The 15,449-nt window shown below is 40.7% G+C and overlaps 1 protein-coding gene across 1 annotated transcript; it reads right to left on the reverse strand.

Annotated features, from left to right (window-relative positions):
- Positions 1 to 1,246: 1,246 nt before the first annotated feature.
- LOC125344732 (zinc finger protein 809-like) lies at positions 1,247 to 12,774 on the reverse strand. Its single transcript, XM_048337117.1, has 4 exons — positions 12,762 to 12,774; positions 12,325 to 12,383; positions 2,090 to 2,216; positions 1,247 to 1,379 (listed from the first exon to the last, which is right to left on the reverse strand). The coding sequence occupies exons 1-4, from the start codon at positions 12,772 to 12,774 to the stop codon at positions 1,282 to 1,284; spliced, it is 297 nt and encodes a 98-aa protein (XP_048193074.1). The 3' UTR covers positions 1,247 to 1,281.
- Positions 12,775 to 15,449: the final 2,675 nt, after the last annotated feature.

Below are 15,449 nucleotides of genomic sequence, written 5' to 3' on the forward strand. Positions count from 1 at the left end.
ACTACAAAATAAAAACTTTCTGTACAGCTAAAGACATAGCCACCAAAGTAGAAAGACAGCCAACCATATGGGAAAGGATCTTTACCAGCACAGCAATAGACAAAGGCCTAATATCCATCATCTACACAGAACTCAAAAAACTAAGCCCCTCCAAGCAGAGTAAACCAATTAAGAAATGGGCAAAGGAGCTAAAGAGACACTTCACAAGAGAAGAGATAAAAATGGCAAAGAAACACATGAGGAAATGTTCAACATCCCTGGCAGAAAAGGAAATGCAAATAAAAACAACCCTGAGATACCACCTCACTCCAGTTAGAATGGCCTATACTCTGAACTCAGGCAACAACAAATACTGGAGTGGATGCGGGGAAAGAGGAACCCTTCCCCACTGTTGGTGGGAGTGCACTTTGGAGAACAGTATGAAGGTTCCTCAAAAAGCTCAACACAGACCTACCTTATGACCCAGCCAAACCACTCCTAGGCATCTATCCTGAACAGGTCTCAGGATATAAAAAAGACATCTGCACTTCCATGTTTATCGCTGTACAATTCACAATAGCCAAAATATAGAAACAACCCAGATGCCCCTCTACAGATGAATGGATCCAAAAAATGTGGTACCTATACACAATGGAATACTACATAGCGATTAGAAATGATGAAATATTAGTATATGCAGGGAAATGGACAGAACGTAAACAGATAATGTTGAGTGAGACAAGGCTAGAACACAGAAAACAAAGGGGCATGATCTCCTTGATATATGACTGTAAAGGTGGGTGGAGGGGGAGACAGTAGAGACCAGGTCTGAGAAACAAAAAACTTCTTGTCAAATGGTATTGCCCACACTTTTCAGTCAGCGACATTACATTATGTACCTAAAACCAAACAAGGTCTAAAGTAGATCTCTCAGTGTATCACAATAGTGCAAAAGCTATGTATGAATGATCATATAAGACAAGGATAAGCAAACTCTATTGTTGAAGTTATATTTAAAGTTCTAGGTGAATTTCCTTTGGTGTATACCACGTGGCTACTGTATATGTTTTTGGTACACTGTGTACTGTATATATGGCTACCTGATCTGGGGAAGGGAAAGAAAAACAAGGATGTAAGATATCACAAGAAAGGTACACACTGCCCTAATATGTAATTGTACCCCTTTTGCACAACACCTTGTCAACAAAATTTAATTAATAAATAAATTAAAAAACAAAACAAACAAAAAAAAGTGAACTTACCACCTGAGCTCTGTCTCCAACAGCACTGTGTAGGATGCATTCACTCACCTTGGAAATTCTTGCCTGAGGCTTCTCCCATCCATGTTTCTATACCTTCCTCCAGCTTGATAATCAACTTGGGTTTAGAAACACAGTGCCCTGTAACGAAGAAACAGTGGAGAACTATTGTTCATGCTGATTTTGGACATCTGTGCTATAATGATCTCAGACATTCTAATACACAGGTTACTCCAAACTCTACTTTCTCATTTCTCAATAGCTTCATGGTTGACTTTGCATAGAAATACAAGGTTTGGATTTTTTTTCAGTTTTCCCTTGAACTCAAGGAACGACCGAGTCCCCTCAGCTCTTTTGGTAAAGGCCAGAGTTCTACCACTTTCAATGGATTTTTAATTGAAGAAAGGATTCTCCTGAAGAATCTTCTGATGTGGCTGGTTTGGATTTCCATACCTAGGATTACAGGTATGAAGAGAAGTGCCACGTAAAAGCTTTAGATTTTAAATATACACTTTCAATTACTGATTTCTACTGATTGAGTAGAAATATACATTCTACTCTAGATTATATATGGATCTATCACAATGCCCACAAGTTTCATAAGAAACTCCTCTGGTAATAGATCATGTCTCAGAACTGTTGCCTAACTGGTGCTACCTTGACTTCTTGAATAATGGGAATAAAATTGCCTCTGGAGTAATATAATCAAGGGGAGGATTTTCTTGGAAAGATGAACTACTTCCCATAGTCTGTAATCTTATATCTAAATAGCATTGGGCCTTTGATAAACACTCATAGATCTACTAAAAACAAAGGACTTGACCCTGTAAATTAATGTATCTTTTGCTCACCCAAGGACACCAAGTTGCTGTAGGTCTCCAGCATTACATCCCTATACAAGGTCCTCTGAGCAATGTCCAGGTCCTGCCACTCCTCCCAGCTGAAGTCGATAGCCACATCTTCAAAGGACACGGGCTTCTGTAATGGCACATTTTCATCAAGAAATTAGCCTTGAGTCAGGAGAAGACCAAGTCTGGAATTTTATTCTTCTACAAATGTGCTTTTCTTACATAATATTTTGGGGCTTGCTCAGTTATCTATAAAGTAGAAAGAAGAAATATAATAGTAGTAATACTTGGCTCTATATTAACTAGATAATTAGAAATACAATAACAAATACACAATGCCCCTATTACATCAGGATATTTCTCTTCGCTAGCACCAGAAACAGGATGAACATTCTCAGGTGCTACTAATCTGACATGACAATATTAAGTATAAGTAGATGCTTGGAATAGTATGTGTGTTATTTTGATAAAGTTTACTAAATATCAGCATAACAATTTTTCTGCAGGTTTCACTTCTTCTGAAGCACCATGCTTCAGAGTAAGGGTGGCCTTTTTTCTATACATAAATATCTGGTTACTTCTTTATTAGGATAATGGTCAAACTACCAGTGGAGTTAAGAGCTAATTCAAATAGGTGTTTGAAAGGAATATATGAGCCCTTGAATATTTGTGAATGCCACAGATTGTACCAAGCATAGAATCAAGATACTTGCAGAAAAACAACACCTGTATTAATAGACAACTTTGAACAAAATATTATTTTTCATGAATACTAATGTAAAACCCTTGAATGGCTAGGACTATGGCTTGGTATGGCACTGTGGTCCAAATGGTACAGTGCTCATCTTGAGCAAGAGCACCTCTGGTACAGTGCCAGGCACTGAGTTCAAGCCCCAGGACAATGAAGTCAGAACAAAACATAGAGAACATGGGTACAAAATAACAGTGAAAGCAGAGGATAAAACAAGTACTTGGAGAATGACTTCACAACAACTTCTCATAATCAAAATCACAATGAAATAACTACTTTATACATGTCAACCAACAACCAACAACCCCTAAAATCTAGTAAGTTCTGGGAAGGATGTGAAAATAGTGTGATCTTTGGTGCACATCTGCCAGGAATGTAAAACAATCAAAGATGGTATAGACAACCATAAAGTGAATTAAACATAGAAACACACTGCCATATGACCCAGGACTTCTTTTTCTAGGTTTCTATACAACAGAAGTAAAGCAAGGACTATAACAACTATTTGGAGAAACACTTCACAATTACTCGCCAACAAAAGATAGCAACACATTAAACATCAGATAAATGCATTGAAAAGAAAATATTACTACACATTACAGCTGGGATGAGTGATGAATAAATCACCTTAAGTAAAATATACCCATTAGAAAGGAACAGCCATGGCATAATGTCTCTTCTTGCGTTTTCCAAGATCAACATACTCATAGGCCAAAAAGAATGATGGTTCTGGAGACTGGGACAGAGAGGAACAGGAGCTGAATATTCAATGAGTCTACTGCTTCTCACATGGAAGATGAGAAATACTCTAGATGGATGGCAGACATGGGAGCCCAAAATGAAGCAACGTGTACTCTCAGTAAATGGTATAGTTATGAATGCTTAATGCAGCCAAACAGGATTGATGTGTAGAAAGATGGCAGAATGAAATACAGCCTGTTTCAAGTAAAACAAACAAAATGAAGCCGTCATAGGATTTAACTAATGTGCTTTTGAAAAAAACACAACTCTAAATTTTAACGCATTTCTATTGGAAATGTACACTAACAAGAACTATATGGACAGTACTTCAAGTATCTTCAGCTCGATCACTCAACAATGTGCTCAATTCTTCCTCACATCCAAAAACCTAGAAACAGGACTGGGATGTGGCTCAGTGGTAGACTGTTTGCCTGGCATGCACGAAGCCCTTGGTTTGATTCCTCAGGACCATATAAGCAGAAAAAGCCAAAAGGGATGCTGTAGCTCAAGTGGTAGACTGCGAGCCTAGAGCCTAGAAAGGCTCAGGTACAGGGCTCAGGGACTGATCTAGGCACAGTAAAATAAATAAATAAACAAATCTACAGACAAACTGAAGCAAATCTGTACTCAACTTAGAATGTAACATTTTGTAAGCCACAAAATCTACAATATATCTTTTTCTTACTTAGGAACGTTTTGCTGAAGCTGAATCTACTTTTCCATTTTCAATCTTGGATACCCATTACGTTCAAAAAATGGTACGTAGAATAAGGTGAGAGAGGCCGGGAATATGGCCTAGTAGTAGAGTGCTTGACTCGCATGCATGAAGCCCTAGGTTCTTTTCCTCAGCACCACCTATATAGAAAAAGCTAGAAGTGGCACTGGGGCTCAAGTGCTAGCGTGCTGGCCTTGAGAATAAAGAAGCCTGGGAGAGTGCTCAGGCCCTGAGTCTAAGCCCCAGGACTGGCAAAAACCAAGTAAAAAACAAAAGAAATGTACTCACTACCTTACATACGAAAGTGTATGCCCTCTGTACATCACTTTGACAAGAAATAATTTAATTAATTGAAAAAAATTAAACAAAAACAAAAACAACACCTAGAACTCTGGCCCAAGAATGTTATCCTACTCCAGGTACAAAGGAGGCTGAAGTCTGGAAGCCAGACTGGGCAGAAAACTCAAATTAACTAGTTAATAAAAAGGTTGCAGGCATGGTTCAGGTGAAAGTTTCAAGTAAAAGAAACACCACAAAGCAGTCATGGGATTTAACTGATGAGCTTTTGAAGAAATACACCTCTAAAGTCTACTGCTTTTCCTATTGGAAATGGGCACCAACAAGAAAAATGTTCTCAGAATACTTGAAATACCTATGGCTTACTCAGTCCTGTGAAACATTTGAAGGTTTTTGTGACTGCTCTGTTTAAGTCACTCCAGTAAAGCTTCATTAAAACAGGTTAATATTATTATTGAGGATGTGATTTCTGATTAGTTGCCAGAAAACCTCACTTTCCCAGAGAAGTGACTTCCTGGGGGTGATTGAATCCCATAACAGTTGTGAGCACTTTTTCCTCACATAAAAAAAACAAACAAACCCTGGAGGGTTGGAAATGGGGATCAGTGCTTCCTTGGCATGCATGAATCCCTGGGTTCCATCCCTCAGCAGCACATGAACAGACAAAAGCTGACATGGTGCAGTGGCTCAAGTGCTAGCCTTGAAAACAGAGAGGCTCAGAGACAGAGCCCAAGCATTGAGTTCAAACTAAAGGACTGGCAAAGCAAATAAACAAAATTCTTTAAATTATGAGACCAATCGAAGCAAATATGCACATGATGTAGACAGAATGTAAGAGTTTTATCAGCTGCAAAATGTAAAATGCATCGTTGTCTTATTTAGATACATTTTACTCAAGCTGAATCTACTTTTCCATTTTAAACTGGGACCTCCATTAAGTTCTTAAAATGGAATGTAAAACTGGGTGAAAACCAAAACAACTCACCTGACATCCGTCCATTCTGTTCCTATTGGCAATGAACAGAAGATTCTGGAAGCAAGGCTGGGAAAAAAGGCAATGAGGTAGTCAGCAAAGGAACTATTGGGAATTTGCCCCACATTTTTCTGCTCTATACTTGTTAGAAACTGCAACCTATTCTGCCAAGCCATCTATAACCACCTGCATGTGCTTTTTGCCTTTATAAACCCAAGATCAGGGCTGGGACTATGGTTTAGTGGTTTACTGCTCCCCTTGCATGCATGAAGCCCTGGGTTCCATTCCTTGGCACCACATAAAAAGAAAGAGCCCGAAATGGAGCTTTGGCTCAAGTGGTAGAGTGCTAGCCTTAAGCAAAACCGAAGAGAGGGACAGTGCTCAGCCATGGAGTCCAAGCCCCAGGAATGGCAAAAAAAAAAAAAAAGAAAGAAAAGAAAAGAAAACATCTTGTGAACTGTTCAGGGTCACAGTTTTAGCTCCCTAGTCTGCAGCATGTTTCTGGACGGTCAGCTTCTGTGCTTGTAATAAACCTTGAATTCTCCTGACTTTTTCATGTGCTCGACCCACTTTTCCTAGGGCCCTGTAACATCTTTGGGTGGGGATTACTCCCTCCGACCCTCTCCACAGAACAGGGACAAAATGAGTAACCCTAGCTAAACCTTCAATAATGTGGTATCTTCAAATAAAACCACCTTGGGAAAGGTGCATTGCCTTAAGATTACTCTTCTTATTTTTCTTTTAAGGCCAAAACACAGTCAGACTTTCTGAACTGACAGAAGAAAAAAAAAAGTTAGAGCTAGCATCAGTACATCCTTTCCTAGGACATTTAGGATGAGTTTGAAAGATCACATTCTAGGAATGATAGTGGGAACAGGAGGCTCACTAAATTGAAAGGAAGACAGTTACAGTATTATTACATGCATATTTGTAGTTGTGGATCTTACCTTTACCCCAAACTACAACCTCATTGAATTTCCAGGCTCTGGTTTATTAGTCAACCTCAACTCTATCCCTAAAAATTAGTCTGCACCTTCTAACACCAAGTGATTGAGAGTGTTACAGGATCTAGAACCTCATGAATCTTGTGCAAAGTAGACCTGACTCTTGCGTACGACAAGGAAACCTAAATAGATCATTTCCTTCCCATCCTTTTCACCCTCTACTTTTTTGGGCTTGCCAGACATCACAAGATCTCTTCCTTCAGCAGGGACATTCCTATCACAGGATGCCTTCCTTCCAACACCGATAGGCTTCATTCTATAAACACACATCCATCACACAGTACTCCAATATACCGTGTGGAATAGTCTCTAGAAAGAAACCTGGGTGAAGATAAAGCAGGTCCGCTATGAAGGCTAAGAAAGCACGAGGAGACCAGAAAAACAACACAGGAGCAACCACCCAGAACCCGAATACAAAACTGCAATATGACAAGCCCCAGGGCCCGCGCACACTTCACGGTTTCACTACCACTGTCGCCATGCTCCCTGTCCCGCAGGGCAAAGTGAACGCCATCCCCTGGGTGCTAAGCAGAACGTCAGTGGGGGAGTGTGCGCGCTCAGCTCCCTGCTCCCCCCGCACCGGACAACACCCAACCTGCTTTCAGAACTCCGGCGGCCAGGTTCTGCCTCCTCCGATGCGCGGGCTAACTGAGGCGCCCACTGGGGAAGCCCAACTGAAGGAGCCTGCGGAGGGCAGACTCCGGTCCCGAGCCCGGCCTGCCCTTCTTACCGGACATCTTCCCTCCCTGGGATCACTTAGGGTCACAGTTCCATGGCCCACTGAACACAGGCTGGGGCCTCACTCGGTGGCTCCAAATTTGGGAATGCAAAGGCGTACTTCACCGCACTTCCCAGAAGTGGGAGAGAGAGGAACCCGAATTTAAAGCCTAGAAACAACCTCTGTGGGCGGGAAGGCGCATGCTCATGCTCACAGGAGCCCAGTTAGGCACTTCCTCCGGGTTTGTGCTCAGTGGACTACAGTTCCCACAATGCCGTCTGCACCCTAGGGGAAGTTGGCCTTATGTAGGCATTGGAGCCAGCTTAACCCTTGGCCATAAGAGCACATAGATACTGCCACACCTTGGGCAGTTAAGGGTCAAATAGCTGACATTTTACAAGAGATGCTCTCTGATTCTGAGACGGTGCCTTAGTTATGACTTGCAGGGTAGTATTCGTCATAGCAGAATCTAGAGAGAGACTTTTTTTTTTTTCATTTTGCCAGTCATGGGACTTGAACTCGTCTTAGGTACTGTGCCTGGCTTCGTTTTCTCATGCCTAGCATTCTACCACGTGAGGCACAAACACCACTTCTGGCTTTTGCTATAAATGTGTTCCCGAGTAATCAAACCAGGGCTTCAAGCATGCTACCCAAGCCACCTACCTCTAGGCAAAAGTCTTGTTCCTCAAACAAGACTTTTACTAGTCCTGTCTTTTGTAGTATCATTAAATATTTTAAAAGGGACAACATTCAGGTTTAATGCATTGGACAGTAAACTTCCATTACATGTGTTTTATGTGACATATTCCAATCAGAGCACTCTGAATAACAAAATAAGGAGATTCCTCCACCTGCATTCAGGTGTCCCAGGTGTGTTCTCTCACAGAGCCACTCCTGACCTTTTCTGTTTATGTGGTGCTGGGGAAAGGACACCCAGGGCTTCCTGTATGCTAGGCACACACTCTACCACTAAGCCACATTCCCAGCCCCCTAAGATATATTTAATAGAGTTAATTCTCCAGTTCTTAGTGCAACAAACAACACACAACTGGAATAAAGTAAAATGGAAGTTGGCCATGGTATTCAGTTAGACACTTCAATTGTTTTAATTTGTCCAAAAGTTTAATATAGTTCTTTTTGAAGAAAATGTGCCAAGAATTTCTGGCATCACAATTTGAAGAAATCAAATCAGAATTACTTTTCTGTGAGTGCACACACATGGCTGTAGGTATTAAAGATATCAGGCTAATAAGTGCCCCTATCTAACATGTCATGTGTGGCTGCTGCCATAGTGATTGCCTTTATGGGAACTCAGGAAGGAGATGATCACTGGCACCTGTCCCTGTGATGGTCTGTTTCCTTTCTGTGCTTCTTTGCAGCATCTGAATCATCACCAAATGTGCTCTGAGGTGGAAAGTGGCATATTTTTCTCTTATGGCTGTGTCTATTTGAATATTTCAAGGCATCTGTAGTGTGCCTGGCCTAATGTGGGGGGAAGCTTAATTGTGGTGACTTTGAAGGTGCTCACTATGCCTATGGGACAGGTTCATAAACAGGTTCGAAGTGCATGTTCCCAACCAACAACACCCATTGACATGTCTTCTAGGACTGAGTGATCTAGACCACGAGTGATTTCAGGATCTTAACTGACTTGCTTTCTCTGTCTTATACCACTTCTTACACAGCTTTTGGAAGCCTTCTGTCTCTCTTCAGGTTCCTTTTTGTCCATCTTTGCACTGATGGAGGCTGGGGACTTCTCTTCTTCCACTCCTTTTCTAGGTGACAGTGGCTTGGAAGCTGGTGACAAGCTTCCAAGCTGAACAGTGCCAGTGTCCCATCATAATTCAGTCCTTTGCTTTTTGACTGGGCTTTCTTTATGGCTCCTCTTCTCTCCTTCCTGTCCTAGTAATTCATAGTGTGATTATTTACTTTTATAGAGCCAAAGTGTCTCTATGTAGATTTTCTGAATATCACCTTTATAGAAACAAAAGAAGAAACCAACAGACAGACAAACAGACAGAGAGAGGGAGAGAAAGAGAGAGAGAGAGAGAGAGAGAGAGAGAGGGAGAGAGAGAGAGAGAGAGATGGATTCTAGCTGGAAAGGAACACAATATTGTTCCATAGACTTTTCAGGTAATTAGAGGCATTGTATAATAGGGTTTCATTATGTTCCATTTTTAAATTTCAAAAGGCATAATAATGATTTTTTTCCTAGTCCTGAGCAGTGTCCTGGCTTCTTTTTTGCTCAAGGCTAGCACTATACCACTTGAGCCAGAGAGCCACTTCTAGCTTTTTCTATATATATGGGGCTGAGAAATCGAGCACAAGGCTTCATGTATATGAGGCAAGTTCCCTGCAACTAGGCCATATTCCCATCCCCAACAGTAATCTCATTAGTGTGTGTTACATAGAAATACATATCCTCTAGCATCCTCTGCTAAGCCTTGACAAATTTGTGTTTGGTATTGTAATGGTGTCCGAATAAGGAGAATCCTCCACCCCTCCAAAAGTCCACCACTGAGAGACAGTCTCAAGTACAACGATAGTTTTATTGGGGAAGTAAAAAGCAGAATACCAGGCAGGGCCGCAGCGCAGACTTGGAGGCTGGGGAGAAGCACCCTGGGCCGGGCTCAGGGTCAGATTATAAAGGCAAATACCACATGGTCAAGCCACGTCACACTCAGGGGGCCAAGGAGGTTACAACACTTATAGAGAAACTGCATAGACATGTCAGGTCACAGGCAGGTGGCCAATGGAGTTACAGTCTGCCTCATAGCAAATATTTGAACCGACCTATCGTTTTATTTAGAATTGGTGTATGAATTTGGCAGGTACCCACACGATGCAGGCGGGGGTAAGGCTGCTCCTTCCTGAAAGGGCACAGGTTGCTGGGTTGCTTTACCATTTCTAGCTCCTAACAAGTACCATGAACAGACCTGACTGGCTGGCTTTAACTCATGCTCCTATTTGTCAGGCCAAGCTCTTGAGTGCCAGAGATGATTTAGAAGTATTTTAAATGAAGTGTCATCAATTTCTAGGACATCTAAAATGATTCATCAAAAAATGGTATTCCTTGTCTATACATAAAATTTCTAGTTACTTCCTTATTAAAGTAACAGCCAAATTACCTGTGTTGTTAAGAGCTAATACATAATACGTGTTTGAAAAGAATATACGAGCCTTTGCATATTTGTAAATGCCACAGATTGTACCAAATGTAGAATCAAGATTCTTGCAGGAGTTAAACAAACTGTCGATTTTCTATGTAAAACACTTTGCATGACTGGGTCTATGGCTTGGAGTGGCACTGCGGTTCAAATGGTAGAGTGCTAGTCTTGCGCAAGAGAAGCTCCGGTACAGAACCAGACCCTGAGTTCAAGCCCCCAGTTTGCCAGCAAAGAAGACAGAAAATGGAAAAAATAAAAGATTAGTACCCAACAACGGTGAAAGCAGGGGCTAAAACAAACACTTGGAGAATCACTTCACAACAACTTCTCACAATCAAACTCACAATGAAATAACTATTTTATACATGTCAGTATGTGCATATTTTAAATAAAAACCCAACAACCCCTAAAATCTAGTAAGTTCTGGAAAGGATCTGAAAATAGTGTGATCTTTGGGGCACATCTGCCAGGAATGTAAAACATCAAAGATGGTGTAGATAATCATAAAGTGAATTAAACTTAGAAACACATGGGCATATAACTGACCACTTCTTTTTCTAGGTATCTATACAAAAGAACTAAAGCAAGGACTTTAACAACTATTTGGAGAAATACTTCACAATTACTCACTAAAAAAAGATAGGGACACACAAAACAATAGATAAATGCATTGAAAAGGAAGAAAATATTACTACATATTACAGCAGGGATGAATCTTGAACACAATCAGCTAAATAAAATATAGCAATGAGAAAGGAACATCATGGTATGATGTCTCTTCTTGAGTTTCCAAGGATCAACAAACTCATAGGCCAAAAAGAATGATGGTTCTGGAGACTGAGATAGAGAGGAACAGGAGCTGCATATTCAGTGATTCTACAGTTTCACACATGTAAGATGAGAAATGTTCAAGGTGCATGGAAAGATGGGAGCCCAAAATAAAGCAACATGTACTCTCAGTAAATGGTATAGTTGAGAATGTTTAAGGAGCCAGAAAGGATTGATGTGTAGAAAGACGACAGAATGAAATATGGCCTAAGTTTCAAGTAAAACACAAACCATGAAGCAGACATGGGATTTAACTAATGTGCTTTTTAAGAAAACACAACTCTAAAGGCTAACACATTTTTATTGGAAGTGTACAGTAACAAGAACTATATGGACAGTAGTTTAAATACCTTGGGCTGAATCTTCTAACAGTTTGACCCCTTTTTCCTCACATCCCAAAACCTACAAATAGGACTAAGATGTGGCTCAGCGGTGGACTACTTGCCTAGCTGGATGAAACCCTGGGTTTAATTCCTTAGGACTATATAAACAGAAAAGGCCAGAAGTGGTGCTGTGGCTCAAGTGGTAGAGTGCTACCTTTGAGCACAGGGAAGCTCAGGGACACAGCTCAGGCATTGACTTAGGCACAGTAAAGTAAAGTAAATAAGTATACAAATAAACCTAGAGAAAATGTGAAGCAAATCTGTACTCAGCATAGAATGTAAGATTTTCTAAGCTACGAAGTATAAAATATAACTTTGTCCTATTTAGGAACATTTTGCTGAAGCTGAATCTCATTTTTCATTTTCAGACTTGAACACCCATTAAGTTCATTAAATGCCATGTAAAATAAAGTGAGAGGAGCTTGGAATATGGCCTAGTAATAGAGTGCTGTCCTCACATACATGAAGCCCTAAGTTCTTTGCCTCAGCACCACATTTATAGAACAATCCAGAAGTGGCACTGTGGCTCAAGTGCAAGAATGATGGTCTTGAGCAAAAAGAAGCCCAGGACAATGCTCAGGCCCTCAGTCCAAGCCCCAGGACTGGAAAAAACAACAACAAAAAGAAAACAAAATAAAGCTTGAATCCAAAAGCAACTCACCAGAGATCCATCCATTCTTTGTTGCTGTTGACAATGAACAGAAGATTCTGGGGGCAAGGCTGGGAGAAAAGGAAAATGAAGTTGTGACAAAAACAACTATGCAAATTTTTTTCCGAGCTTTTCCTGCTCAAAACAATAATGCAATCTTAAGGGAGAAGAATCTTTTATGTTTCAAGTAGAGCATTAAAATCTGCAATAAAAACAAATCCAAGTGCATTACTTGGTAGATAGATATTATACAAGCAGCTCATTTTGATGTTGATTACACAAAGAATTGGTAAAAACTATAGACGGTGTCAGCACAGGTTTGAAAAGGCCTTATTGCACATCTTCCTAAACACAGTCCTCTGAAGAACCTTGGCTTTCCTTCAGGGTGGGGGAGTACATGGCCTAATAAAGGGGCAGCATATAATAATGTTCATAGGAGTGACACAAACCTGAATGAACCATCCTCACTCAAGCAACACAATGATTAAAGCCTCATTTTACTGAAACAATAGCAATGCAAGATATGAACCTAAGTACATCCCAAAATAGAGATGCCTGTGACACACAGATTGTGACACATGATTGCAGTCAGTCAAAAGGAATAAGTTACAAATGTTCTGCCATCATAATTTAGGGAGATCAGAGAAAGCCGAGAGTGAAGATAAAACCACAGTGCATTTCATCTCATCATGGTAATGAGGCCCATTCAATATATGTCTTTATATGTTAAAGTTCTCTTGCTTTAAAAAAAAAAAAGCAGTATAAGTCTATTTGAAAAGAAGAACATGCTATAATTTATCCTTTTGTGTATGTTGAATGTAAAGTTCTTCCTCTGAGTATCTCCTTAGATTTTTTTTTTTTGCCAGTCATGGGGCTTGAACTCAGGGACTGATCACTGTATCTGGCGTCTTTCTGCCCAAGTCCAGCACTCTACCACTTGAAGCACAGCACCACTTCTGGCTTTGCCTATATGTGGTGGTGAGGAATCAAACCAAGGGCTTCATGTATTCCCGGCAAGCACTTTACCTCTAGGCCATATTCCCAGCCCTCCTCCTTACATTTTAAGTGCACAAATATGCATCAATTGAAACACAAATCTTGATTCATATCTCACACAGGAAATCTCTTTCTAAGGAAAGAGGGAAGCACAAAGTACAGCATCAAGTACAGAGAGTTTCCCTGACGATGTCAAGTGCACACTACTGCAGTCTCTGCTCCATCATCTCTGGCCTTGTCTCTCTCTTGCCTTTGTAGGAAGTGGACAGTGTCATGGGCCAAAGACAAATGCTTTATAAGAATATGTGACCAAGACTTAGAGAGTATGAGAGGGAAGCATCATTGGGTTTACAATATAAGTCCAATAAAAAAGAGTAGAGTAACTTTCAGATTGGAATGCAATAAAAGATAATATAGTAGATATAAAAGTAGATAAAATATATTATATATAATAGATAATATATGTAAACTAGTGGAATCTCCCAGAAACTTCAGACTACAGTTTGATGGAACATGAGTACTACTGAGTCCATTGTTGTCTACTTGACTTACTTTGATCCTCTGAAACATGGCTATCTCATTGTGTTGTTGCCATAGTTGTTACACAGCCTGAGTTGTGGTTTTAAGGCTTAGTTTGCCTAGAATTGCACTGTTCATTAACTAGGCATGACTGTAGTTCCTCTTGAGTTGGGTGTCTGAGTGGGAGTACTTAAGTATAACTAACCAGGAGAAAATATACTGGGAATTAAAAGGGAAGACAGAGGGTTGGGGATATGGCCTAGTGGCAAGAGTGCCTGCCTCCTATACATGAGGCCCTGGGTTCGATTCCCCAGCACCACATATACAGAAAATGGCCAGAAGTGGCGCTGTGACTCAAGGGGCAGAGTGCTAGCCTTGAGCAAAAAGAAGCCAGGGACAGTGCTCAGGCCCTGAGTCCAAACCCAGGACTGGCCAAAAATAAATAAATAAATAAATAAATAAATAAATAAAAGGGAAGGCAGAGCTTGAAAGGAAAGAAAATATTTGACCTCTGGCAACATGTTGTGTGCTGTGTGCTCCTTCGATCCACACAACACCAGATTCTTATCTCTGAGTGGGACTCTCATAGGTGTTTACATTAGTACTAGTGAAAGCCTGCATTGATTTGGTAGAGGGTGAGGACTTAGAAATTTGGACATTTATACCTGTTCATGAAAAGCCAAACATCAGTTCCTAAGCAATGAAAAATATCAAACACATTTGTGGCACAATATTGCACATAGTTAGCCTGGCTGTGCTCCAAAGCATTAAATGTGAATATTGTCTTTTTATATAATTTAATGATACGACAAAAGGGGGATTAGTAAAAGTCTGGAAACTTTGGTGACAGTGTCAGAATATAATTTTCATGAGAGAAAAGCTATCATGTGTCATTCACTAGATTTTTCTGACTAAGAAATGACTATCTGTGTGAACTGGACAAAAATAGTAAAATAGAAAAATACCTTACGAAGTTGTTATACAGATCAAGAATTGACAATATTTGCTTCTCCATTAAAATGTAATTGGAATTGTTAACATTTCCCCCTCCTCAGGTGTCCAGCTCCTCTCATTAGTCCCCAGGTCCACACAAACCTAAACTCCTTGCCCTAGAACTATAATGGGCCACTCCCACTCAACATTTAGGCCTGCCTACTTTCCCTTTAGCCCCAGAGGTATACAAGCCACCACCTGGAGAAGGTGCTTATGCACCAGAAGCCATGTTGCTACCTCTCTCATGGGAAATAGGGCCTCACTAATAAACCTTGTGAACCTGCTTCTTCTGTCCAAGGCTATCTCTGCATGGGATTCTGATATGCTTATGTTAAAACTAATTTGGCAACTTTCCCTCCCCCCACCAGTACTGGGGCTTGAACTCAGGGCCTGAGCACCATCCCTGAGCTTCTTTTGCTCAAGACTAGCACCCTACCACTTGCGTCACAGTGCCACTTCAGATCTTTTCTGTGTATGTGGTACCGAGGAATCAAGTCCAGGGCTTCATGTATGCTAAACACGCACTCTACCATTAGGCCACGCATTCCTAGCCCCTTTGGCAAGATTTTTATGTCATAGGATGCTCAATTATATGCAGGAAGAAGAGTCCTGTCATTCCAGAATTGAAT

Source organism: Perognathus longimembris, unplaced genomic scaffold (genome assembly GCF_023159225.1).
Source record: "Perognathus longimembris pacificus isolate PPM17 unplaced genomic scaffold, ASM2315922v1 HiC_scaffold_4084, whole genome shotgun sequence".
In the NCBI taxonomy this organism is placed as follows: domain Eukaryota; kingdom Metazoa; phylum Chordata; class Mammalia; order Rodentia; family Heteromyidae; genus Perognathus; species Perognathus longimembris.

Bases quoted from the DNA above. Each gene is read 5' to 3' on its own strand.
- LOC125344732 (XM_048337117.1), bottom strand. The intron at 2,217-12,324 runs GTGAGTTGCTTT...GTGCCATTACAG, and splicing joins AAAGAATGGATGGATCTCTG to AAGCCCGTGTCCTTTGAAGA. The intron at 1,380-2,089 runs GTGAGCAAAAGA...TCTTCGTTACAG, and splicing joins CAGCAACTTGGTGTCCTTGG to GGCACTGTGTTTCTAAACCC.